At 40.0% G+C, this 27,851-nt stretch overlaps 1 protein-coding gene across 1 annotated transcript in view; it reads left to right on the top strand.

Annotated features, from left to right (window-relative positions):
• Positions 1 to 27,851, top strand: part of HSPBAP1 (HSPB1 associated protein 1) — a 60,610-nt gene that overhangs the window by 23,992 nt on the left and 8,767 nt on the right. The window contains exons 4-6 of the mRNA XM_028110509.2: positions 18,601 to 18,737; positions 22,855 to 23,026; positions 26,210 to 26,293. Of these exons, the coding sequence (XP_027966310.1) occupies positions 18,601 to 18,737; positions 22,855 to 23,026; positions 26,210 to 26,293 (393 nt within the window). The remainder of the gene's footprint in view (positions 1 to 18,600; positions 18,738 to 22,854; positions 23,027 to 26,209; positions 26,294 to 27,851) is intronic.

Genomic DNA, 27,851 nt, shown 5'->3' with positions numbered 1-27,851 from the left:
TTAGAACTTCTCTGGTACCTTATTCCTTCACTGTCATCTTCTCTCAAAAGTGGTCACTGTAAGTCTTAAGTATTTTATCCACTCAAGCTAAAAGATTTGCTCGGGTGAAGTGTAATGGTCGTCTCACTCGAATGAGCAGCCTTGTCACTCTTTTCCTACTCAGCAAACTTCTTACACACTCTCTCGTTCGCCTTTAAACATTCCCGGGGCTGGTTTGGCGTGTATGGGAAGCATAGATTGTGTATACAACTTTATTTCCTCCTGTCCTACATATACATTTGTGTTCTGTTAGTGAGGCAGATGGAAGTACAGCACTGATTATTACTTGAAGAAGCATTCGCGAAAGCCTGGAGGCATTCCAGGCTACTGCTGCCCCCATCCCTCCCTGCTCTGGGGGGTTAGTACAGGTTAATGGACTGAGGCAGAGTGTGCTGGGCTCCTGGTGTTTGATTGCAGAAGTCCTGCAGAAGTATGGGAGTGCTTGTGGAAGTAAGAATGTGGAAATTCTTTGTCATGTGTTGACATAACTGACAGCAGAGTTTGCAGACTACCATATCCTCTTTTAAGTGTTTTCTGCCTCAAACTGCCAGCTTATTTTGTGGGGTGATTTCGCAAACTCCCTGTTCTGGTTTCTGTGTGTGTCTTAGGCATGAGGCAGGAATGGGAGTAGTTCTAGGAAGCTGTTTGGATGACTCTGCCTTACCCACAATCAGGTCAGGGCTCCAGAGTCCTTTATCCTGCCCCTGGCCCATTGTCCAGAGAAGTATTTCGCCATCACTGCAGGCTGTCATGCTCCTACTATCCGGCCCCCTGCACTGCTCTCCTCCTGTCTGTCACCATTACCCGCTCTCTGGATTTTCCTCTCACATAGGCTGATAGTCCTTAGACTTTTTTTTTTAAGTTTTTATTTAAATTCCAGTTAGTTAACATACAGTGTAATGTTAGTTTCAGGTGTACAACATAGTGATTCAGCATCCCATAGATCACCCAGTGCTCATCACAACAAGTGCATTCCTTAATCCACATCACCTATTTCCTTTTCCATTCAGCCTATGTTTTTCTTTTTTTCACTTCAAGTCAAGGTGTAGATGCTGACATTTACATAGTTATTATAATACAATGATCAATGCTTTGTAGCTTTAAAAATTTTTTTAAATGCTTACTTAAATTTTGCTTTTTATAAAAAAAAAGGAAAAATATATCACTGTCTCAGAATTGTTAGTTGAGTATATATTTTTCTCATAACATGAAAGAATGCATCAGTTTTGAAAACATTCAGTAGATGCTTTCTGAATCGAAAGTCTATACCAAGGGCGCCTGGGTGGCTCAGTCATTAAGCGTCTGCCTTCGGTTCAGGTCATGATCCCAGGGTCCTGGGATTGAGTCACACATCGGGCTCCCTGCTCAGGGGGAAGCCTGCGTCTCCCTCTCCCACTCCCCATGCTCGTGTTCCCTCTCTGGCTGTGTTTCTCCCTGTCAAATAAATAAATAAATTCTTAAAAAAAAAAAAGAAAGAAAGAAAGTCTATACCAAATCTATTTACTCATTTTCAAATGATAATTTTGAGATAATTTTTTTCTTGTAACATTATCTGTGATCACTTTATAAGTCTTTAACCCTGGAACTTTTAGATATCATAGTTAACTTTTAGAGTCTTTTATTATATTTCTTGCACTGTCACCCATCCTGTAGATTAGTACTTTTGTACTCCATATTTCAGGTAAAACATTGTGTAATAGTAATATTTATCAAGTACTTCTTATACTTGGTGCTTTTCTAAGTGCTTTACATTTATAATCATCAAGTAACCCTATGGTATAATAATTATCCCTGTTTTCGGGCACCTGGGTGGCTCAGTTGGTTCAGCGTCTGCCTTTGGCTCAGGTCATGATCCCAGCGTCGTGGGATCGAGCCCTGCATCGGGCTCCCTGCTTGGCGGGAAGCCTGCTTCTCCCTCTCCCACTCCCCCTGCTTGTGTTCCCTCTCTCGCTGTCTCTTTCTCTGTCAAATAAATAAATAAAATCTTTAAAAAAAAATTAAAACTATCCCTGTTTTAAGAAAAAAGAGGCACAAAGAAGTAAACCTTTTCTGAAATTCTACAGCTAAGGAAAAGAGTAACCCAAGCAGTCTGTCCTGTGAGCTTTAACTGCTGCACTGTATGCATACACAGGGTCCGAATACATCTAGTTCTTTAGGGACCCCACAGCTGGGGTAAGGACTTCTATGTCTGCTGAGTCTGGGCTCGCTCTACCTTGCATGAATCTCCCATCTGACTCCATCAGTCGTTCTTTCTCAGCCCAGGCATGACAGCACTGGGCAGACATGTGTCCTGTCCATTAAGTGTGGATATAAAAGGCCTTTTGGTAGTGTGCCGGAATTCTAATTGAGCCCTTGTACAACTTGATGTTTTCAACTGAATGAGTTTTTGGTCAGCTCAATTATGGTGATTAATCCTCTGGATTAGAACAGGGAAATCTGTTATGAACAAAAAAATTCATTATGATTATATCATTTTTTAATCTCAGAGATTTCTTTTTTTTATTCTAAAGATTTTATTTATTTATTCATGAGAGACAGAGAGAGAGAGGCAGAGGGAGAGAGAGGCAGAGGGAGAAGCAGGCTCCCCGCAGAGCAGAGAGCCCGATGCAGGACTCGATCCCAGGACCCTGGGATCATGACCTGAGCCGAAGGCAGATGCTTAACCATCTGAGCCACCCAGGCGCCCTTAATCTCAGAGATTTCTGAGCACCAAGTCTTACATCATAGGTACCTAAGTTGTTTTCCTTTTACCAATATAATTCATTCATTCACCAAGTCTTACTACTTAACTATTTTAAGCTTTCTTCCATCTGTTAGAAAATGATGGGTAGTTAAACATTAAAACAGATAAATTTTTAAAATTTTTATTAATTCATTTAAAATAAAATCATTGTTTTATGTGAACATAATATTTTTATGAAAATAACTATTCTAATGAGATTGGTCGTGATATTAAAAAAGAAAATAACTATATTCAAAAAATTTTTAAATGTTATAAGAGGAGTGGCATTGTTTTACATTTTTGCAAGTCTTGTTAATGTCTGGCTTCATAGAAGATAGCTGTATTCTTCTGCTTCCTTATTCAGTCTGTTAAAATTTGTCAATTTGTTTGAAGTATATGAAGAATATGTTGCCTCACACACATATGTGGCTGAAAAAAATAGGACTATTTTAGAAACTTTTTTAGAAAATTGTGAATTTTTTTTATACACTCCACCAAACTTGACAAGAGGTAGTTTCTTAAAGGTTGGTTTGTTGCAGTACAGAATCTGAACGCATAGTCAATGAACTCTTTGTACTTTTACAATAAAATCCATTGGTCCATCTTGCATGGAATGGCTCTTTTGTAATGCCTTTCATTGGCCATTTGGAAAATATTGGTTTACTGAGTTATATAGATCTTCCAAATGTTGACACATTTCTATATACTTCATTAAAAAAATGACATTTGTTAATATCACCATTCTCATCAGAGAAGTCTTTAAGTATTAAGAAACTTTCAAGCTCATGTGTTTCATGATACCAGGTTCCAAAATCATTTTCATTCTGTTCAAATATTTTCTAATTCCCTTTGTGATGTATTGTTTGACTTATGGATTATTTAGAAGTACAATGTTTAGTTTCCAAATATTTGGGGATTTTCCAGCTATCTTTCTGTTGTTGGTTTCTAATTTAAGTCCATTGTGGTCAGAGAACATATTTTATATGATTTCAGTCCTTTGAAATTTATTGTTTACTGCCCAGAATACAGTCATTCTTGATTAATGTTCCAGGTACACTTGAAAGTAATATGTATTCTCCTATTGTTGTTTTTTGTAAATGTCATTCAAGTCAATTGTTTTAAGTCTCCTGTAACCTTTACTGATTTTCTGTACACTTGTTCTGCCCATTATATAGAGAAAGGTGTGGAAATTTCCCAACTATAATTGTATATATGTTTCTTTTTCAGTTTAGGTTGGTCAATTTTTGTGTCATGTATTTTGAAACTGTTATTAGGTTCATATACATTTAGGATTACTATGTCCTCTTAATCGATTAATCTTACATCATGATGAAATGATACTCTTTCTCCTGGGTTTTTCCTTGTTCTGAAGTCTACTTTGTTTAGTTTGCCTTTGGTTAGCGTTAGCATGAAAAAGGAGTACTTTCTATATGATTCCATTTATATAAAATTGTAGAACTTGCAAATAAATTTATAGTGACCAAAAAAGATCAAGAACAAGGGGCCAGAGAGAGGTGGGTTACTAAGGATCACAGGGAAACTTGGACAGGGTCAAAATGTTTGCCATCTTGATTATAGCGATGGTTTCTCCCATGTCCATATATGTAAAAATTCACCAAGTTGTACACTTTAAATATATGCTATTTATTATACATCAGTTATACCTCAATAAAGCTGTTTTAAAAAACAAAAGAATACAATGCTGCCTGGTACATTTTGGTTCCACTGTCTTGACACCAGCAGTTTATTCACCATTGTTTTTTGTGCCATCGGTACAAACGTCAACACAGTGAAATAGGCAAATACCATCTTAATAGTATTATGAACATAATTTCAACCTCACAGGTCCTTTAAAAGGGTCCCAGTGACTCCCAAGGGGTCCACGGACCACCTTGAGAACTTCTGGTTTACAACATCACTTCTGATATTACTCTTTATTCCTCCAGCTCTGACTCCTTCTCCAATCAATTCTAAAACAGTTTCTCATGAAGATACATTCCAAGTCATGCTACAGATTAAATATTGAAATATATTAATCATGTTCACTAAAATTTCATGACTTAAAATTGTATAAGAATAGCGTTTAAAACTCTCCCCAATATGACTGATGTGACCTGTCCCCCACGCCTATGTCCCTTTTGTCTCCTTGATGAATGCTGGACCATTCTGTCCTCTCTCATCTTCTCACCTTTGCTCACGCTCTTCTCAACTTCTATCTATTAAAATTCTACTTCTTAGGGCCCGGATCAGGTTCAGTCTTGGCCATGAAGCCTTCTCAACCACTGTACCCACAGCTATCCATCCCTTGCCTTCGTTCCTGTATGTTTTATTTGGATTGTTATTTAAATGGTGCATGACATAGAATGTCTGTGTCTTGTTTCTCTAACAGTATTAGCTCTTTGGGAACAGGGACTATGTTTTATAACTTTTTATTCCCCCAAACTGCTAACATAGTGCTGAATACATAATAATAGATACTTGAATGATTACAGAAGGGAATTTTTGTCCTACTCTTAACATTTCTTGTTTTGATAGTTCTTTGATTCTTAGCATCTTTTAAGGAATGTTTTAATTTTTTTTTAAAGATTTTGTTTATTTATTTGACACAGAGAGAGAGATAGAGAGAGAGGGAACACAAGCAGGGGGAGTGGGAGAGGGAGAAGCAGGCTTCCCGCGGAGCAGGGAGCCCGATGCGGGGCTCGATCCCAGGACCCAGGGACATGACCTGAGCCAAAGGCAGACGCTTAATGACTGAGCCACCCAGGCGCCCAAGGAATGTTTTAATTTATACCCCTAGTTTCACCTTTGTCAAATTTTCTGTGGCTTCTAGTTAATCACAGCATTTGTCAATCTTGGTAAGAATTTCTTAGCTCTCTTCAGGTTTCTACTAGTTTTTTAAGTTTTTACTTATAAACTCTAAAATTTCTATCTATTAAACCTTTTCTTCCACAAATTAAAATTATCCACCGATAAATATATAATATTTATATATACTGATAAATACACTGGTAAATACACTGATATGATTGAAAAATATCCTATAGCCTTAGAGGTGGCCAACAATTGTGATTTTGACACTTAGCTGACTTTCATGTATGGCAAATGAAATTAGTCCCAATATTTTTTAGTTGTCCATCACATCATTGACTAATCTAAATAAAACTTAATTTGGAACATTTTGTTCTCTACTTCCCAAGAAAGGTAGGGTATTTGTGACAGTCCCACATAAAATTTCTTTATCTCTCACTCATTAGGTAAGAATGACAGGTCTTACCTTTTGAAATTATCAGTAAGAAGCATAATTGAAGCTATTTAGAATCAACATATAGCAAAAAGAATTTTGCCTTAAGAATGTGTCCCAGGTAGATTCCATTTTATGTTGTGATTCAGATTGGCTGCTGTGAGCCAGGAGCCATGTTAAGTCACCAGGACACAGAATTGCACAAAATGCAATACATCGAAGATTAGTTCTGACCTGTCTTGGACTTTGTAACGTAGTTATGAGAGTATCTTGAAATTGAGTCATGTGGTTTAGTAATGATTAAAAGAGTTTGATGGCCAGTGATGCTTTCTGATGAGGCAGTTTGGAGTGTAAGAATTTAGGTGTTTATCCAAGCCTTGCTATGGGTAGAAAGCTAACTACCTCTTTTCTGTTTATGTTACCTAAGGTAGTTTTCCTAAGGAAAAAAGAGCCTTAAGCACTTGCTAATTTATAATGTCCATTTAAGGGGCGATTTAAAACTTAAATTGAAGTATTTATCCTTTATAAGTTTTATATGTAATTATAATGAATTGTATTGTTTTAAAGTTTCATTTTTGTTATTTTGACCAATATTGTGCTTTCTTTTTTTTTTTCGGGAATAAAACTCATTATGGAATTAGGTGTAATCAGTTTTTCTATATTTTTTATCTAGGCATGGAGAATTAATAGAATGAGACAACTTTTTATGTGACAAATAGAATCAAATTAACCAGGGCCATGAGTCACCCGAACAGCATCGTATAGGTAAAAAAACAAATAGTTCTGAGTTGGGGTGTTCTCAGAGCCTAGAGCTTATATCAACTAACATACTGAAATCTGGGCTCTGAGAATACCCCGACTCAAAACATACCATCCTTTAGAACAAAACAACTTAAGAATGGATTATTTTTTGGTGATTGGTTTACATAGTAAGCCAAAAAAAGCCACTGTTCTGTATTATAAGCATCTTACCAGTTTTCTTCAGTTCTTTGGTTAAAACTAAAATTATGGAAGATTTGGTTACTTGTACAACATTTTTAAGATGGTGTTTGATCCTGGAATAATTATTTAACTTGTTAATTGAAACAGATTTAGGAGTTACTCAGGTTCAGCATGAAAACAGACCTAGTTACCTAGATCAGTAACTCAGCAATTTTTGAGCATTTGTTGTACTCACTGTGTTAGGCACTGGAGACGCTAACCTGAATAAAATAAAAGATTCGCTTCCCATGGGACTTTATAGTATAAAAACACTTTAGCTAAATTATGTCTTTCACTTCTTAGAGAGCTTTAGAAGAAAGGGAAACTTATGGACCCTTTTTGCAAAAGGATTTAAAAGACCATAGATTTAGACATAAGCTTCAGGTACTCTCAGCATTGACTTCCTGATGGAACAGATGAGAAAACTTAAGAATGAAAGAAGCCATATTTGTTTTAGGCTGGAGAAGGTTTCTGTGGATAAGCCACTATTTTAATTCAGAGCAGCTCTGCTACAATCCGTGATTCTTCTGTCTTCTGTCTCTTTTCCTTTGTGAACTGTATGATTTCTATGTATTCTTTTTTTTTTAATTTTTTTATTGTTACGTTAATCACCATACATTACATCATTAGTTTTTGATGTAGTGTTCCATGATTCATTGTTTGTGCATAACACCTGGTGCTCCATGCAGAATGTGCCCTCTTTAATACCCATCACCAGGCTAACCCATCCCCCCACCCTGTTCCTGATACTATTTTATCACTTAAACAGTAGTAATAGTTTTAGAATATTATGCATAATCTAGAACATTGAAGTGTACACATTTTGATTTTTTTTTTTAATTCAACCCGAGTTTTGAAGTCTCCTATTTAAAGTGTTGGGGACATTTTTAATTAAACAATTTTCTTTTTTTAAGATTTTATTTATTTGACAGAGAGAAAGTACAGACAGGCAGAGCAGCAGGCTGAGGCAGAGGGAGAAGCAGGCTCTCTGCGGAGCAGGGAGCCTGACGTCAGGCTTGGTCCCAGGACCCTGGGACCATGACCTGAGCTGAGGGCAGCTGCTTAACCGGCTGAGCCACCCAGGCGCCCCCTAATTAAATGATTTTCAAAACTGATCCTCATTACTCTTATATTTACCTAAAGGAACCCAGTGTTTAATTATTGTGATAACAGTAGATTGGTGGTTGGTTTGGGGCTAAGGGTAAAGCCAGGCAGATTAACTGCACAGGAGTAAGAGGAACTTTTTGGGGTAACGGAACTATTCTATATCTTGATCATGGGTGTTGGTTACACCAATGTATACATTTGTCAAAACTTGTTGAACTATACTCTAAAATGACTGCATTTTATTGTATTTAAATTTTATCTCAATAAAATTAATTTAAGGGCACTTGGGTGCTCAATCAGTTAAGCATCTAACTCTTGGTTTTGGCTCAGGTCATGGTCTCAGGGTGGTGAGATCAAGCCTTGCATCTGGCTCCACGCTCAGTGCAGAGTCTGCTTGAGAGTCTCTCCCTCTACCCGTTTCCTTTCCTCGCTCTTGTGTGCACGTGTGCATTCTCTCTCAAATAAATAAATAATATGCTCTCTCAATAAATTAATTGATTTTGTTTTTTAAAAGATTTTATTTATTAGAGAGAGAGAGAGAGCAAGTGGGGGAGGGAGAAGCAGAGAAGCAGACTCCCTACTGAGCAGGGAGCCAGATGCAGGACTTGATCCCTGGACCCAGAGATCATGACCTGAAGTCAGATGCTTAACTGACTGAGCCAGGCGCCCAAAATTAATTTAAAAAGAAAACTAGGCAGTGGAAAAATATTGTTTCTAAATATTTCATTATGTTGATATTCAAGCAGTATCTCCCAAACTCGTATCTTCACAAGTGGCACAAAAATGCATTGTCATCTCTTGTGCCCTGATTTTTTATTTGGGAGAATGATCACTCTATGTACACAAGAAATAAAGCCATCATTATTTATAAGTTATATGTTCAGAACACCATCACAAGGGCAGGGCCACGTGAAGGAAAGAGGAGAATAAAGTACCCGCCCTACTTTTGTATTATAAACAAAGTTCATTTTCATTGGTCAGCCAGTTTTCAACTATGAGTGAACAATGAATTTTGCTTATAATGCTCATTCTGTCCAGAAGCTGTGCTATATTTATTCTTATCCTGAAACACTGTAATGTGTTATTTCCATCTGTTTTTCTTAAGGCATCCTTAAACTGCCAATAAACTTCCCAGATAGATTCTGAGAAGCAGCTAGGAATCAGGGCTGATTACCTGGGGTTGGAGGAGGATAAAAAAGTAAAACTGGATTTCCTGGTTAACGTCTTTAAGTACTGGGGTAAAATCTGATAGGATTTTCTTCTAGAACTGCCCCTCCCCACTAGGGTATTTAGCGAACTACCAAATTATAACAGCCTTATGTTAGTACTTCCATAATAAATCTAGCCTTCCTCTTTAATTAAAGAGTTGATGATCTAGACCTTTTGACTGTTTCTTTTATTGTCTTTTGTCATTTTCATTGCTTGTGATCTACACATTTTACTTGTATATCAATTATTTGGACTGAGAACATTTTTTTTTTTTCCTGGAGAAATGATGCTGATCTCAGTGGTTAGTTCTCCAGGCCAGCCTGGGGAGGCCTACTAAATTTTTAACTACTCAAAGAAGTACATAGAACTCTCCCTACTCCCACCCCAAAGTGTCTATAAGAGTATGTCCTCAGGGATGCATTTCTCCGATATGGGGTTTAAGACTAGCCAACTGCAAACCTGGGAAAAAGTGCCCAACAGAATGGGATTATTGGAGAAAGACAGGTTCCCTGGACTAACCTCCTGAATCAGTTTGAATTAGGCCTGTTAAAAAATGAAATTCAACCCAGTGAATTTGAAGATCTAATTGGAATTTATTAAACGATTCATGAATTGGGCAGCATCCCATCTTGCAAGCAGAAGAAAATTCCACTGAGCTAAACAAAAGAAAAGTTTTTAAAGGCAGAGAGAGGGCATTGAAGAAGGAGAAGAAGGAGAAGAAGTAGAAGGAGAAGAAGAAAAGAAAAGAAGAAGAAGAAAAGAAGAAGAGAAGAAGAAGAAGAAGAAAAGAAGAAAAGAAGAAGGAAGAAAGAAAAAGAAAGAAAGAAAGAAAGAAAAATGTATTAGCAAGGAATGCATTGTTTAGGCAAGGTTGCCCTCCTGAGGGGAGTACAAGAGGTCTATTAGTAAGTTTCCTACTATTAACCAGGAAATTCCATGTTGACTGGTTAAAGGTTACATTTGTGGTGGGGAGGGGAGTGAAACACAGTTAGGTTAGGTACTAGTAAGTCTTGTTTTACTGATTTAGGGTCTTAACCTAAGTGATGGCCATTTTGAGGCTATGATTGTTTTTGGTTTTTTCTTGTTGTTGTTGTTTTTAACAGACTTAGTTGCTTGCAACAGATAACCCTGAATAGAAGTTGCCTAACTAAATGCATACGGGTGATTTTTTTTGCCTCATGTAAGGAGAGTTCAGAGCTGCACTAGCCTGGGCTGTAATGGAGGCTTTGTCATACCAAAGAACCCAAGTTTTACTGTCTTTCTGCTTTGTCCTTCTAAGCATATGGCTTCCATCCTCAAGGCCATCTTGTATTCCGTGATAGCCATCACAACTGTGTCGCTGAAAAGGGGGAGGGAAGGACAAAAGTCTACTCCCAGCTCTCTGTCTCACTTTTAGGGAACTTTCCCAGAGGTCCCACCTAACAACTTCTCTTTAATGGTTAGAATTTAATCTCTTAGCTCCACTTAACTGCAGGGGAGGCTGGAAAATGGGTGTTTCTTAGCGGGCATCTCCCTGAATACAGTTGGGAGATATTAAGAAAGATAGGCAGTTTCTGCCACACCCTGCTCATGGAAAGACATGAAAAATTAAAGCAACATTTATTTTAAAAAGATAGTTATTACGGGTGTCTGCGTGGAACAAGTGTAGGGTCTGGGAAAATTGCAGCATTGAAGGGAGGGTTCCAAGAATGAGTCCTGGCCCTCTGCACCATCATCCTTTGTGTATTGCTTAAGATGCATAGGGCTAATGCCTGTGCAGCAGGGGAAAGAGGCTTTTGAAGTTAATGGAAGAGCAGTTCTCAGGCAGCCATAGGCCTGGCAGTTTCAAGGGAGGGTCCTATGGCCGGATGCCTGGGGCAAGATGATTGATGGTCATTTTATTTCGTGGTTAAATCCATAGGTTAGCAATCTGCTATACTTCTCACTGGAGCAGAGGAAGGGAAAGGAGCAAAGTTCAGATCTCTCTCTCAAGTCCTAATGCATTATTAGTTCCTTGTTGAGGGATCAAGACTGAGAAGGGTAAAAGCCAAATTTCAACCATTCTTGACCTCTGACTTTATTGTACCATCGTGTAATACTGATAGAAACTGCCTGTGGCATTTTTGTTGTTGTTGTTATTTATGTTTTTTCAGGCTGATATCTCCAACTAGACTGTAAAGTTTTCCAATACAGATAATAGAGATGTTTATGTCTTACACCTCTTTGAGTCTCCATCCTTGATTAGCATATCTCATGTTATCAGTCAGTATTTGTTGATACAAGTACGTGTGGTGTGGTCGTGATTCTCAACTCTCTCAGCTCTTGCATTCCCTTTATGATTCTGAAATACAACTTGTAGATGGTATAACCTACACATGTAATTTTTAAAAATTGTTTAAAAATGCCTTACCTATGACATAAAGGAACATTTTAAAGGAAGTAATTTAAAATAAAACAACATATATTTTGGTGTGTTAACACTTATTGACTACACTAGAAGACATAATGAAGTAGTCAAATCAGGTATGTAATTAAGTGGACCACCTCTAAAACCATATGCCATCCTTTCGAATGGATACCACATTCCATTTACTCCAGAAACCAGGGCCAACCCTGATGCACACTGTGGTCTGCGATGCTCCTTTTCTGATATTGCAGACTGTGAGGGAGCCTGCTAAGTTCTAGGTAAGGCTGTCCCAAATGACTGTCGTCAGTTGCTGTGTGTTAGAATTTTAGACTTGGGACTGGCCTGGGATGACCAAGGAATCCCAGGACCATACCTACCAGATCTATATTTGCCCAAGAAAAAAAATTCCAGAGTAAAACAGAGTAATAAGCGTGCCAGCCAGAAAGAAAACAAAAAAGTACCAAAGGTCAGGACAGATAAAAGTGGAAACTAAATTTAAGCTCTGGTATGTGCTGTGGACTCAGCCAGTTGCTGGAGCTAGTGAGGTATGTAAGTAGTGAAAAGACAGAAAATGATTGTAAAATGTGAGTGGTTATTCATTCTACAAATGCCTGTGTTCCAGGTACTGTGCTAGGCTAGAAAGTTGCAGACAGCCCTGGCCCCCTTTCCTCAGGGAGCTCATATTCTAGTGGAGAAGACAGACAAGCGCATCTAACCAGTAATGGCCAGTTGTCCTAAGTGTTATGAAGTAAACAAAAATGGGCCCAAATCAAGAACAACAGGAGAGGGACTTACTTTACATAGGGTAAGTTGGGAAGCTTTCTCTAAGGAGATGATATTTAAGCTGATTCCTAAGAAATGAGAAGCTAGCCATGTGAAAGGAGGGTCAGGAGCTTTCTAAGCAGAGTGAATAGCATATGCGAAGCCCTTGAAGAAGGGAAAATTTGCCTTTTTGGTGGGGGTGGAGAAGAAGAAGGCCATTGTGACTGAAGCCTGGCCAATGAGATGCAGAGGGTTAGAAGGTGTCAGAAAGGTGAGAGGGGCCTGGTCATACAGGCCCACAATTGAGGGCATTTGGACCTAATTCTGAGTTCAGAGCAAGGGAGTGACAGGTCTTAACATTTTAAAAAGATTGCTTTTGTTGTGGTGAGGAGAATGGGTCAGAGGCAAAAAGAGTCAAAGTTCTTTGGGAGGGAGAGACCAAGAGAGAATGATGAGGTTGCATAAGGGGAAATAGAAGCATTTAAAGAAGTGACATTTACATTGGGTCTTCAAAGAGAAATCTGAACTGGGGTGTGGGAGAGCTGCAAGAAGATCAGTCGGGCAGAGGGAACAGCAGGAGGAAAGGCAGGGGGAGGTGTGTGTGGTCCATACCAGGAAAGCTGTAGAGGTGGTGTAGCAGGGGTCTCCTTGCAGAGCCTGCATCCCCTTCACTGTTCTGTGGGTAATTACCTTCACACATAATTTTTAAAAACAATTAAACTGCCCCTGCTATAAAATACAGGAGAATTTAAGCAGAAATATGTGATTTAATGTGTAATTAATCAAGTGTAATTAATCCAGTGACTATACTGGAAGTCATAACGAACTAATCAGATGCTTGTACTTACAAGGAAAAGGTTCAATTTTGAAGAATTAAGATAAAATTCCATAGAATATTTCCAAAATTGTATATTTAACATTTTGAAATGAGGCTAAATATTTGTATCTATACGTGTAGAGTCACCACTGTGAGATAATATAACCACAGACTGATATTGGTTTATATATTGCTGACCCAAAAGCAATGAGTTTCAGTGCTGTTGGTGGTCTGGTTTTCAAAATAGGGAACAACTCCTGGTAAAGCTGCAAAAACACAAAATACAATCCTCCCTTGACTTATTTAGTAATTAGTTTCGGGAAAACTCAATATGTATTAAAAACATGCCAAAGATCCTTTGATGATACTTGAAATGGAGTTGGAGTCCTACTCTCAGAGAATTAAAATAAAATTTTTTAGCAGTATGAAAACTGTGCAAGATACAGAACCTTCGTTTTGTTGAGCTCATTCCTGACCTCTATCCACTGAGTACCAGTAGCACCCTCCTCCCACTTGTTATGACAGACAAGAATCTGTGCGTGTTTTGTAACAGTACTGTCAAAAAGACAGTTACATCCCTTAGCTTCCACATATAAAAATGGGTAAAGTGGATATATCTACCGTCAATCTCATAAGGATTAAAGGAGATAATACACATAAAATATTAGTATTGGGGTCTGGCCTACTATAAGAATCCAATAACAGATGGTGGTGACTTGTTAGCAATTGAAAATATGGGTCTAGTCATAAATAGGAGAGACTCTGTTAGGACTCGAGATAAGACTTGGGAGTCATGTAGACAAGTTGATTTAAACATTGTAAAATGCCAGACAGAAACGAAGTAAGATTCAGTTTAAGAGGGATAAATGTAGGATCCCATAGCTTTTTCCTACAATCTATTAATAAGTCAAGGCTGAAGAGATATGGCTAGTATGGCTAGACCACAGTTCATAAGAAAAAGGCAGGCAAGCCAAGATTAGCCATGGTATAATTCAGTTGCTTAAACTGTCTGATGGTACATGAATGGTATAATGTCCGGGTCATGGAATGCTGCAGTCCCATAGACAGGGTTTCTTTTTCTTTTTTTTTTTTTAACTTTTTTTTTAATATTGGATATTTTATTTCTTCTTTTTAAGTCTTTTTATTTATTTGAGAGAGCGAGAATGAGAAAGAGAGAGAGAGCACATGACATAATAGGGGGAAGGGTCAGAGGGAGAAGCAGACTCCCCGCTGAGCAGGGAGCCTGATGTGGGACTCGATCCCGGGACTCCAGGATCATGACCTGAGCCGAAGGCAGTCGCTTAACCAACTGAGCCACCCAGGCACCCCTAGACAGGGTTTCATGTAGGCTGTGTCTAGGGTTGGGGAGTCAGGCTTAAGAGAGCTGTTGACAAAGATAGTTGAGAAGATAGCAACTGGAGGGAAAAGTTAATGCTACTGAGTTTAGGTATAAAAAAAAGAAAAGGCATGACAGTTTTTCAGATAATTTAAAGACAGCAATTTTTGGCAGAAGAGAAAGTAAACTTGTCTGTAGAAAGCAAATCTACAACCTTCTGTGAGTTACACGAAAGCAAATAGTTTGCAGTGAGCAGTTGTTAAAAAACATTCAGCCAAGTACATTCGAAGACCTGATTGGCTTTATTAAACAAATCAGGCAGCATCCCATCTAGCAAGTGGAGGAGAGCTACAAAATGGAAGGTTTTTATAGGAAGAAGTCTGGGGCAAGAAGTTATTAGCAAAGGTAAAAAAAGGATTGATTCAGGTAAGATCACCTTCCCTTAGTGGAAAGGGCATCCCCATTTTATCAAGCATATTACCTCAGCTTCCTTCGGGCGTGGGGGTGGGGATGGAGAAGGAGACGGCTCATGTGACAGATTACCTCATTGGTGCTGACCAGAAAATTCCTGACCCACTAGTTAAGACTACGTTTCTGGGAGAGGTTGAACTGCAATTAAGTTAAATATTAAGCCCTAGTTTGGTGACATGGCCTAGCATAAGTGACTCCATCCTTGGTCTCCAGTTTTCTTTTTAACAGAGTCAACCAGACACTTGATTGTTCTTTTCAGCGATGGTGTCAAATAGAATTTTATAGATATAGATGATTTCTAGACTTTTCCACCTGTTGAGGTGGGTGTGGGAATAGACTCTAGGGTAGATCACCCTACCAATCACCTATATTAATTTCAGCGTTCCCAGCAAGACTCAAGGTAGATTCCTTCTGCGCCCACTTTGATTTCAGACATTTGACTCTCTATAAGTAGCTAAACACAATTGATAAGAAAGCCTCAACTCTCAAGAGGCTGGGGGTGGGGTGAGTAGGGGCACAAAATAGGTACACTAAATGCTATTTTCTGACAAATTTCCTTTTTTTCAGCCTTTGGTTTTCCCAACCAATTTGCAGCTGAATTTTAGGTAGTTTAGGTCACCCTGATCTAATCATTCCAAAATAATTTTTCCTTTTTTGTCATTGCTGTCGGGAAAGCCTCTTGTTTCTCATATAACCCTATCCCCCATAGGAAAATCTTCCTTCTGTGATTCTTTTTAAGCAGCGCTCTAGAACAGAGTTTCTCACATGGGGCCAGTCCATTGACTCCCTCGGTTTATGTGAAATTGTATATATGTGTCCGTTTCTCTGAGGAGAGGGGTGTTGGCACTCATCAGATTCCTAAAGGAGTCTAAGAATCACTTACACAAGCCTCTTCTTTGGTAAGGCAAATCTCTGTTTTTTGTTACTACATTTCATGTCTTTCAGCTGCCTTTAGTTAAATTCCAAACTGAGGTGTGGTGGGTTGTTCAACAAGGGCCAGAATTAATTGGAAGCCTCTTCCAAGTTCCCTGCTTGGACCAAGAGCCTTTCATTAGTGATTGTAGAGCACCTTCTGCTCACTTCTGTCAGAGCACTTGCCACATGACGTGAGTTGATTTATGGGACCGTCTTCTATATTAGATTTGAAGGGTAGCCCTGTGTTGTGTTAGTTTTTGTATTCTGAACACTGAGCATCATACCAAGACCAGAACCATTTACCCATAATAAGCCAACAGATTCTTCTTTCTGTCCCAAGTAACAAATGTTTGAAGCACTTACTCTGAGCCAGGTATTATGTTAGGCATTGGGAATACAGAGGTAAGCTCCCTCCATGGAGCTTATGGACTATATCCAGAGGGACATGATCTTTGCCACTCCTTGGAGCAGCTGTGTGTGAGCCATGTGCGAATGCATTTACAATAGCCCTGACTTTACAAAAACTCCCCCTTTGTAACAGACATTAGTTTTATGCACATAGTCCATGACTTTCAATACTCAAAACAAAAATGAAAATGCTTTTTCTAGTCTTCCTGAAAACCACCCATTAAATGTCTCTCCAAAATCCTCTTTCTTTTTGACTACAGGTGTTAATGGTTTGTCTCTAAAAATAGAGAATGTAGATGGAAGATACTTATAAAAGAAGCGTCAGCATTTATGCCCAGGTTCTGCACATAGAAGTGTTTTTTGTTTGTTTTATTTTTTAAAACTCAATAGGAAAAATTCATGATTTAAAAAAACAAATAGGGACCCCTGGGTGGCTCAGTTGGTTAAGTGTCTGCCTTCAGCTCAGGTCATGATCCCAGGGTCCTGGGATGGAGCCCTGCATCAGCATGGAGTCAGTTTCTCCCTCTGCCCCCCCGCCCCCATCCTGCTCATGTTCTCTCTCAAATGAATAAAATCCTTAAAAAAAAAAAAAAAAAGAAAAGAAATAAAAGGGCACGTGGCTGGCTTAGTCAGAGGAGCAATGACTCTTGATCTTGGGGTCATGAGTTCAAGCCCCACATTTGGTGTAGAGATTACTTAAAGAAATAAAACTTAAAAAAAAAACAGAAATAGAGGCAAACTTTTGTGTCTGGTTCACTAGTATGTTCTTTTTCTTTTCTAGCTTATACATACTATAATTTATGGATTTGAGTTTATGTCACACTACATTTATAGTTTTCCAATTTTTATTTAAAAGCAGGAAGCCTGGGCACCTGGGTGGCTCTGTCGGTTAAGCGTCTGCCTTCAGCTCAGGTCGTGATCCCAGGGTCCTGGGATCGAGCCCTATATTGGGCTCCTTGCTCAGCATGGAGTCTGCTTCTCCCTCTCCCACTGCCTCTCCCCCTCCCCCGGCTCGTGCTCTCTTTCTTTCTCTCTCTCAAATGAATAAATAAAATCTTAAAAAAAAAAAGAAAAACAGGAAGCCCCTTATTCTAACCTAAACAAGAGCAGAACAGTTTGTTGAAAAAGCAAGAGGCTTTGCTGCTACCCCCTGGCCCCTAAGGGGATGCCAGGGATCCTGGTTTGAGAACTGCTGGACTAGATGGTATTTATGGGTCAGTAGTTGACAAGGGCATGATTTGTCCACAGAACCAGGCATAAGGAGAGCCAACTCAAGAGTGCTGTGCTGTCTCTGTTTTAAAGTTCATTTCACTTAAGGAGTTCATGACTTTGGGGAGCATAGCAAAAGTCATGTATGGATATGTATTTCAGTACTGTATGTATGCAGTCCCTACCTGGAGGCTCTGATTTAGTAGGTGTGAAATAAGGCTCCAGCATCTATAGTTTTAAATAACTCCATTAACGTAGGAGAAGGCTTTTTTAATGTCACTAGAGTGTAAACAGTTAATGCACTAGTTATACCTAGAAATATCTGCACTGCTTAGAGAAGATATGGCTTTCTGGCTTCCTGAGTTGAGCTTCAGAGACATTTTTATTTTTATATTTTCTTACAGCTTTTTAGGTTTTTATTTAAATTTTAGTTGACATACAGTATAATATTAGTTTCAAGTGTACAATATAGTGATTCAGTAATTCCATACATCACCGATGCTCATGCAAGTGCATTCCTTAATGAGTTACATTTTAACTTTTAGAATACATGACATAACATTCTACTCCTGTCATCAGAGACTTTTTAAAAAACTTCTGTTTCCATTTCACTACAGTTCCTGCTACCTGAGTGAAACACTCTTCCTCTAAATATATGCATAATTACGTCTGTTTATTTTCTCCTTCCAAACTCTAAAATGTAAGCTTCGCTTGGGTGGACATATTTGTCTTTCTTATTCACTGATTCATCACAGGCTTCTAAAACAGTCAGTAAATATTTGTTGAATAACTACTAAGAGTGAGGTATGTCAGGTGTGTTATTGGTTTAAAAGATTTCTTGGATTGCTCTGGAAGCCTAACTTCCTCCACCTATAGCATTTTCTATAAAAGAATATTCCAAGTACCGAAAACCAGATGTGCAAGTGAAAATGTGTAACCCTACCATACAGCATATTTGGTTGGTTCTTGACAGACCGTAACTTTATTTTCAAAACAGGATGTGATATGGTCTGACTTCGGGTTTCCTGGAAGAAATGGACGGGAAAGTACATTGTGGATCGGCTCCATGGGGGCCCATACACCCTGTCATCTGGACTCCTATGGTTGCAACTTAGTATTCCAGGTACAAGGAAGGTAATGCACAGGTGCATGCCTGAGAGAGAGAGAGTGTGTGTGTGTTGCACAGGAAGAGGAATGAGGATCAGGCAGGTGGCCCCCAAGGTTTAGTCCCAGCTCTACCCTGTCAGCCTGCCTCATGACCAAGACCAATCTGTTAACCCCTGGTTCAGTTTCCTCCTTTTTGAAGTAAGGGGAACAGTTCAAATGATGGTTTCCATGTGTATCTCTCACTCATGATCAGGATTACCTTCAGAAACTTGATCCTAGAGCTCCAGGATTCCACTTCCAGTTCAGCTAGACAGTTGTCTGCTTAGCTCTGTTATGTAAGAGTCTGCATTTGTAGTTTTCAAAATTCTGTTTAAAAGCAGGAAGACCCTTTCTTCAAATCTAAATAAACAAGAGTGGAGCAGTTTGTTGGAAGAAAGAGGCTTTGCGGCTACCTTCGGGCCCCTGAGGAAATGCCAGGGGTCTGGTTTGGGAACCACTGAATGAGATGGTATTTATGGCCACTTTCAAGTCTAAATTTTAGTCTGTGTCTACATGTAGACACAATGCAGTATTTTATTACTTTAGATAAGTTCTTCTCCATCTGTCTGTGGACCCTAAGATATATAAGGGTAAGTCAGGCAATACTTTGATAGTCCCTGGTTCCAGGATTTCCATGAGAGTTTACATGTTTCTGCTAGTTGGAGGATGTACTCAGAATGTTATATGTGTAGCCTTATTTTCTTCCAGTTAGTGATGCTTGAGTCTCCTTTCCTGCCCTTTTGGAACATTTATAGGACAGTACAGAGGGAAAAGCAGAAATGGCCATTTCCTAGTTCTCAGACCCTTTAGACATGACAAGGATTATGAGTGGCTCCAAAAGAAACAGTGAATAAGCATGTGAATAGATTTCACAGGTGAAGTATTTTGAGAACTATAAAATGGTATAAGACAGTCCACTTCTGGATTCATTAAGTCCTTATTAAAAGGTCTAGGACGTTTCAGGTGCATTATTATGTGTTGTGGATGCCACAGTGAATCAAGTGTCCATGGTCCTTGCCCTTAGGGAGTTAATAGTCTGAATCTTAAACTTGGTAAGAGAGGTATCTTTGTAAGGAGCTGTTTTCCATGTGTTCTGAATTGGGCAAGAAATTCAGTTGGGTAAACATTACCAAAAAATACCTGGGTTCTTTCTATGACATAAAATTAATGTAGCTTTATTTTAACTTTGTAGTAGAGCATATTTTCTGGTCTCATAAAGCTCTGGAATAGTAAAATATCTATTCAGTAAATACTCATGGAGTAGGTACCATGTGTTAGAGTAGGAGTGGAGGTGAATGAGTAGGACATATCTCTGCCCTGAGAGAGTTTATAGTTAGAGTCCAGGCAAGCCCACAGGCAGTGTGATAGAAGGCAGAATGAGCATGCTCTTGAGGAAGGTTTCATAGAGCTGTGGAACTGAAAAGTAGGAGAGATACCGTCTCCGCTAGAAAGATTAAGATTTCAGAGAGGAGCTGCCATTTGTGATGGGCTTTGAAGGATGGGTGAAGGATGGGTCCCAAGACATGGGTGGGAGGAGCAGAGGGGTCAGCATGAGCAGAGCCCTAGGAAAGCATGTGGTGTATAGAGAAAGAACCCTGTGAATCGTCCAGTGTAAGCTGTGCATTGCAAACAAAGGGATTAGGCAGGGAAGAGAGGTTGGAGCCAGAAGTTTACTTTCAGGCAAATAACCTCTTATTCTCTTTCAGCATGCAGGACAGTGAAATGTTTTTTGATTAGGGGATGACATGGTGATTGACCACCTTTTCTGATTAATAAGAGAAGGATGCATATGCTGTTGACCCTTGAGTAATGAGGGGATTAGGGGTACTGACCCCCGCACCGTTGAAAGTCTGCATATAATGCTTGGCTCCGTAAAAACTTAACCACTAACAGCCAACTGTTGACTGGAAGCCTTACCAATAACATAAATAGTTGATTAACACATATTTTATATGTTATATGTATTATATACCATATTCTTACAGTAAAGTAAGCAAGAGGCTTCTAGGTAGTGTAGTCGGTTGAGCATCTGACTCTTAGTTTTGGCTTGGGTCATGGTCTCAGGGTCGTGGAATCCAGCCCTGCGTCAGACTCAGTGCTCAGCCTGGAGTCTGCTTGAGATTCTTTCCCTCTCCCTCTCCTTTTGCCCCTCCCCCTGCTCACATGCCCACTTACTCTGTCTCTCAAATAAGTAAATAAAATCCTAAAAAAAATAAAGGAAGCTAGAGAAAAGAAAATGTTACTAAGAAAATCATAAGGAAGAGTAAATACATTGACAGTACTGTACCGTACTGGAAAAAACATCTGCACATACGTGGACCCGTGCCGTTCAAACCCCATGTTGTTGAAGGGTCGACTGTATGTTACATTTTAAGTGGAGCAAAACAAATTGTATGGGATCGTTATCTTTATGGCTATTCCTGTAGGAACGCAGCCATGAGGCAGAGGTAGGAGCTGGCACCTGAAGAGGTCAGCCGCTCTGTGACCTACTTCTGGGTCCACCGCTAATCACTAACTAGTCCAGGGAATGACACTGAACCAGCACTCGGTCCCTTTTCCACTACTTTTAAAGTAAAATTAGACTGATGATCTCTTAAGAGTTCTTCCAGCTCTACATTCTAAACATAGTAAATGCCAAGAATTCTCCCAAACTTGTCATAGCTATGGTGGAATGGAGCAGCTCTATCTCTAAGGCAAAATAAGACTTTAGTATCTACTTCTTAGTTTTAAAATAGCAGCCAACTGAAAGGCACATAGTGGTCCCACTGTAACTGCAAGGGGTCACTAGAGAGCTTTAAGGCTTTCCTCAGAACTAGTTCTCTCCCTGTCCCTGTCCCTGCCCCTGTACCTCTCTCTCTCTCTGCTTCCCCATTGTTTATTTTTGTCTGTGTGTCTTCCTCTTTCAAACACTTCTCCCTTCTTTGCCTCAGATGTCCCCCCTCTATTGACTTGAAGTATGGCTGTGTTCTGGTGTCTTGTGATTTAAGATTTATCACCTCCATTTTTCAAAGTTTTAAGTGACTGAAACATTTTATAGTTTTCTCTTTTTGAAAATTCTAATATTATACCACTTTTTAGTTGGGTGGCATCATTTGTGCATTTCTCTTGCTTATGGATTGACTTAACACAGGTTTGACTTAAGGAATTTACAACCCAAACTGGGAGAAGTCTGGAAACTATTTGGTGGATAGCAGTATGGGTGGCTTCCCTGCAGAAGATAAGAATCCAGATATTTGAAAGGGAGGGATTATTCAGGTATCTCTAGAATCAGGGACAGAATCGACTTAGGAGGAGGTAGACTTTGATTTGAGATAAGAAAGAATGATCTGAAGGGGCACCTGCACCCCAGTGTTTATAGCAGCAGTGTCTACAATAGCCAAACTATGGAAGGAGCCCAGATGTCCATCGACAGTTGAATGGATAAAGATGTGGTAGATATATACAATGGAATACTACTTAGCCATCAAAGAAAATGAAATCTTGCCATTTGCAACGATGTGGATGAAATTAGAGGGTATTATGGTAAGCAAAGTAAGTCAGTCAGAGAAAGATAATTATCATATGATCTCTCTGATACATGGAATTTAAGAAACAAAACAGAGGATCATAGAGGAAGAAGGGAAAAATAAAACGAAATTAGAGAGGGAGACAAAACTCTTAACCATAGAAAACAAACTGAGGGTTTCTGGAGGAGAGGTGGGTGGGGGGTTGGGGTAACTGGGTGATGGGCATTAAGGAGGACATGTGATATAATGAGCACTGGGTGTTATATGCAACAGATGAATAACTGTACATTAGAAACTAATGATACACTATATGTTAACTAACTGAATTTAAATAAAATAAGTTAAAAAAAAAAAGAATGATCTTACAAATTAGATCCTGTCCCAGCTTCAGGGCATCAGGAAATATCCACTGGCTGCTGCCTTATCTCCACCAGGTGTCTGCATAGGAGATTCCACTACTGAGAGATGGGCCAGATGACCACTGAGATTGCTCCTGTATTCCTTTATGGATTGAATGAAAATGAAGACTTAGCTGCTGCCTTCTTAGATGTTTTGTCTCAAGTTCAGAGTACTAACTTGTATCTTATTTTTTTAATTAGGAAAAGATGGCATCTCTTTCCTCCCGAAGACACTCCTTTCCTTTATCCGACAAGAATCCCTTATGAAGAATCTAGTGTGTTCAGTAAAATCAATGTTGTCAATCCTGATTTAAAACGTTTTCCTCAGTTCTGCAAAGCTCGAAGACATATGGTTACACTAAACCCAGGACAGGTAATGGGCGCCTTAAAACATTGATGACCTGTCAGTGCGTGCCCCAGCTATAAATTCTTTCATGTCCTTATACCACACACCTCCCCACCAATACAAATGAGAGTGATTTTCTTCCCTGCTGCTCTCTGCTGTTAGAAGGCTTCAGATGCAAACTTCTCAGCTTCACAGGTCATGGAACTATGGGAAGAGGGAATATAGCTCTTTCTACTGGTGAAGAGGAGAATGACTTTGGAGGAAAACAAGAACTCACAGTCATTTTTTTTTTTAAAAATTTTATTTATTTGAGAGAGAGTGCTAGAGAGCATGAGCCGGTGGGGGGCAGCGGCAGGGGGAGGGAGACAAGCAGACTCCCCACTGAGCTGGGAGCCCAGACACGGCCAGATCCCAGGACCCTGAAATCATGACCCGAGCCAAAGACAGATGCTTAACTGACTAAGCCACCCAGGTGCCCCGCACAGTCAATTTTTAGTAAGGTTAAGAGAAAGTGTCAAGGCATGGGTACTTGAGCACCTCTGGAACATCTGTTCACATTAATATCTTTTCAACTATACTAGAACCCAGACACGTAAATGCAGGTGGGAACGCATCCCGGTGGTGGGATGACAAAGGCAGAATGAACTGAGAATGATTTGCTCTAAGCAAGCGTGGATGTTCCTTTTATAAAGGATTGTCTCTGAAACAGTTCCAACTGTCCGGTGGAGAAAATCACCTCTACAACATTGGCATTTGCTGTCTGATATTTTATTAACAATATGAAAGGTTTTCTTAGTCTCTTAAGGAGATTTTATTCCCTCAGTCATTCCTCTCCCTCTGCCTGTTTTCCTTCCCTTTCACTGGCCCTTTTCTTGCTTCCTTCACATGTGAGTACTCCAACTCAAATAATTTGACTTGAGCAACTTGCTTCAACCTGTTAGCTGCCACTCCCCAGGCACCTGTCCCCCAGCCTTTGACAAGCCCTCATCTATTTTATGTCTCTGTAGATTTACCTAATCCGAACATTTCACTTACGTTCAGTCATACAAGTGGCCTTCTGCGTCCGTCTTCTTTCACATACCATAATGCTGCAGAACGTTATCAGGACTTCATTCCTTTTTATGGCTGAATGTATTTCATTGTTATGCATATACATTTTGCTTATCCATTCATCAGTTGATAGGCATTTGGGTTGTTTCCACCTTTTGGCTATTATGAAGAATGTTGCCATAGATAGTGGAGTACCAGTTTTTGGGTGAAGGTATGTTTTCAGTTCCCTTGGTTATATACCTAGGAGTGAAATTGCTGGGTCCTGTGGTCACTCTATGTTTAACTTTTTGAGGAATTGCCCAGCTGTTTTCCATAACAGCTACGCCATTTTACATTCCCACGAAGGAATGTGTGAGGGTTCTGATTTCTTCACCTCCTCACCAACACTTGTTATTTTCCATTATTCCTATTATTATCATAGCCATCCTAGTGGGTGTGACATGCTTGGTAATTCATTTTTTCTTCTATTTTAATAGCCAGATTTGAATATGTGGTTCTGTCTGTTGTATCACTGTTCCTTACGTGCTGCTCGTTCTTTAATCTACCAACAGCTGGCTCCCTCTCCTGCCACTGTACTGAAAGTATCATCTGATGGGACATATATGAACTCCCAATGACTAAATGCAGTAGCCCTTCTTAGGGCTCAGTTCTCCTAAAAGGTGCTCTATTCCCAACTCCTAGCTCCCCCTTGCTCATAGCAAGTGCCACCCATTTTCTAAATCTGAGGCCCCACAGCTTTGGATCATCCCATCTGCTCTGCTCAAACTTCCATAGGTACTAATCTCATACTGAGTCTGGACAATTGCAGTCCTTCTTGACTCTGGCTGTTGGCTTTTGTTTATTATACCTTCCTGTTTAGATCTTAACATTTAATAGCTGGACCACTATAAGGATCTCCTGTCCTTCCCAGACTCTCCCATAATGTTGCTATTTTAACCGTCCCCTACTAAAAATTTCTTAGCGGGGCACCTGGGTCATTCAGTCAGTGAAGCATCTGACTCTTGATTTCAGCTCAGGTCGTGAGCTCAGTGTTGTGAGACTGAGCCTTGCATCAGGCTTCACGCTGAGCATGGAGCCTGCTTAAGAGTCTCTCTCTCCCTCTCCCTCTGCCTGCCCCCCCACTCCCTCTCAAAAAAAAAAAAAAATTCTTAGCAACTCCTTAATGCTTACAACTCATTAATGCTTAATGCTTAATGCTCCTTAATGCTTAGCAACTCCGTAAGCATTAATGATTTTATCTTTTCATTTCTGCCAGGAAATGAAGAAGGCCTTTTCCCTGCAATATGCTCTGTGTAATCCCGGTTGCCTGCTCTACTTGACAGCTAACATGGCTGCCCAGTGAGGCTCAACCCGGGCTTTCATTGCACCTGTGCCTCTTTAACCAGAGGCTTTGATGGCAGAGGCTTTGATGGCATCTCTGCTGTCCTGTACCTTAATGCAGATTCTTTATTCTGAATTCATGGCCCTCCACTGGCCCTAACCAACTCTCCCACCTTATCTCCCGTTACCCCTTCTGCAACAGTAGGACCTACCTACTTGCTGTCCCTCAACAGTCCCACCGCCCTTGCTGGCACTACCTCTCCCTCCTGGCATGTCCTCATTCTTTGCTCTGTCTACATTCTCTCCTAACCCTGGGTCAGACCACACTTCATCCATACCAGGCTTCCCCTGCCCTCCCTGGTTCATGCCTGTGTCTCCCACCTCTGAGGTTCCCTAGCACCAGTGTCTGCTCCTTTGAGTCACCACTTACCTGATGCCCCCCTTTTATGTACTGTTTCTTCACTGGCTCAATTTTACACTGTGAGAAGACAAACTACTTCCTCTGGTTTTACCTATGCCCTTTCTCAGAATGCATACAACTATTTTTCAGTGGAAAGGAGAAAAAAATTAGAATCTCAGAGTCCTAAACCTCAGATTTAGATGCAGGCAGAGCAGGTCCAGGATTAAGGAGAGTAGAAGTTGGAGAAGCTGGCGATATCCTTTGTGGAGCATGTGAACTTGTTGGATAAAAAAAAGAAAGGGATTGTGAGTTTTGTTTTGTTTTTTCTTGTTTCCCTTTCCAATAGCAATATTGCTATAAATTCATATGTATTCCTAGCATTTTCGATTAGAGTCCAATGTGCTATTCTTGTGCTAACTTACTTCTTGTTTGCTTTTCAGGTTCTTTTTGTTCCCAGACACTGGTGGCATTACGTAGAATCCATTGATCCTGTCACTGTCAGTATAAACTCATGGATTGAGCTGGTACTTTTTTTTTTAATAAATGTAATCCCTGCTTTTAAGATATATATAGCCTGTCTATAAAACTTGTGATTAATTTTAACCAATACTCCAGTACTACTTTGGTTTGATATGTTATAATTTATATATTCAGTACTCTGTTAATGGGTGTTTAGGTTGGAATTAGGATTTTCAGTGATGCACCATTCTCTTTCCTTTAATGGCACACCGTGGGCCCTGTTGTTGGTCCCTTAGCTGGTATTGTTAAGAGAACGGTGTCGGGCCTGTCTGGATCTGCCGTGTATGCCCCACGTTGCCAGTCCTGTCCATGCCCAGATGGGCTAGAGATTCACTGCTTCTTGGTTCAGGGCCCTTATTACTAATTGCACAATTCTCAGTCCTGCCTTCTACCTTTTCTCAAAGTAGAGTCTTTGAGTGCTAGAATTTTATCATTTCATTTCTGCCAGGAAATGAAGAAGGCCTTTTCCCTGCAATATGCTCTGTGTAATCCCGGTTGCCTGCTCTACTTGACAACTAACACGGCTGCCCAGTGAGGCTCAACCCGGGCTTTCATTGCACCTGTGCCTCTTTAACCAGAGGCTTTGATGGCAGAGGCTTTGATGGCATCTCTGCTGTCCTGTACCCAAAGCCTGATTGCATCTCTCCTCTCCCTTTGGCTGCTGCTTCCTCCCCTCGGGCTTTCCTTACCCTTTGGTAATGGGGAGGGCTTTGGCATAGGTGGACCATCAGGGAGAACTGTAACAGGAAGCTGCACTATCTGGCTTCAAGAAGACGTGTAGCCCTTGGGGATTAGGTGAGTGGTATGGCGGGAGATCAGTGGACTCAGTTACTCAGTTACTTAGCTACTGGTAGCATGCTGAATTGTAGTTGGAGCAAATGTCAAGATACAGTCCAGTCCCAGTCCAAAGTCATGTCTACGGTAGTCCTGACGGTGCTTCGCTTCTCAAGGTAGCTCTTCTCATTGTTACACAGTGGAGCTATCACCTGCCTGCTTGTAACTGTACCCATTATTTGTGAAACTATACTGAATTTTTTTTTTCTAATATTTGACGATACCTTCCATGTGTCCCTTTAAACTTTTCTTTCCCAGGCTCAAAACTTCTGGTTTTTCTTCTTCCTTTTTTTTTTTTTTTTTAAGATTTTATTTATCTGACAGAGAGAGACACAGCGAGAGAGGGAACACAAGCAGGGGGAGTGGGAGAGGGAGAAGCAGGCTTCCCGCGGAGCAGGGAACACGATGCGGGGCTCGATCCCAGGACTCTGGGATCATGACCTGAGCCGAAGGCAGATGCTTAACGACTGAGCCACCCAGGTGCCCCACCTCTGGTTTCCTCAATGATGTTTTTTTTATATGACTTTTTTTTTTCAGACTTCACCATTTTGATCATAGACTTTGGAACTATATAGGTTTAAGTTATAGGTCTGTGCCTTTGTTAGCTGTCAAACCTGGACGGTCAGTTCATCTCATCAAGCCTAGGTCTCCTCACTTGCAGAATAGGGATTATAACTGCACCCACTCCAGTGGCATCTCATCTAGTGCCTGGCACACGAGAAGTGTTTA

The sequence above is a fragment of the Eumetopias jubatus genome, unplaced genomic scaffold, assembly GCF_037043125.1.
Source record: "Eumetopias jubatus isolate StellerSeaLion01/CBP00866 unplaced genomic scaffold, mEumJub1_p1.0 scaffold_1, whole genome shotgun sequence".
Classification (NCBI taxonomy): Eukaryota; Metazoa; Chordata; class Mammalia; order Carnivora; family Otariidae; genus Eumetopias; species Eumetopias jubatus.
Note: the sequence above shows the minus strand (reverse complement) of the source record. Positions and strands in the feature narration are given on the sequence as shown.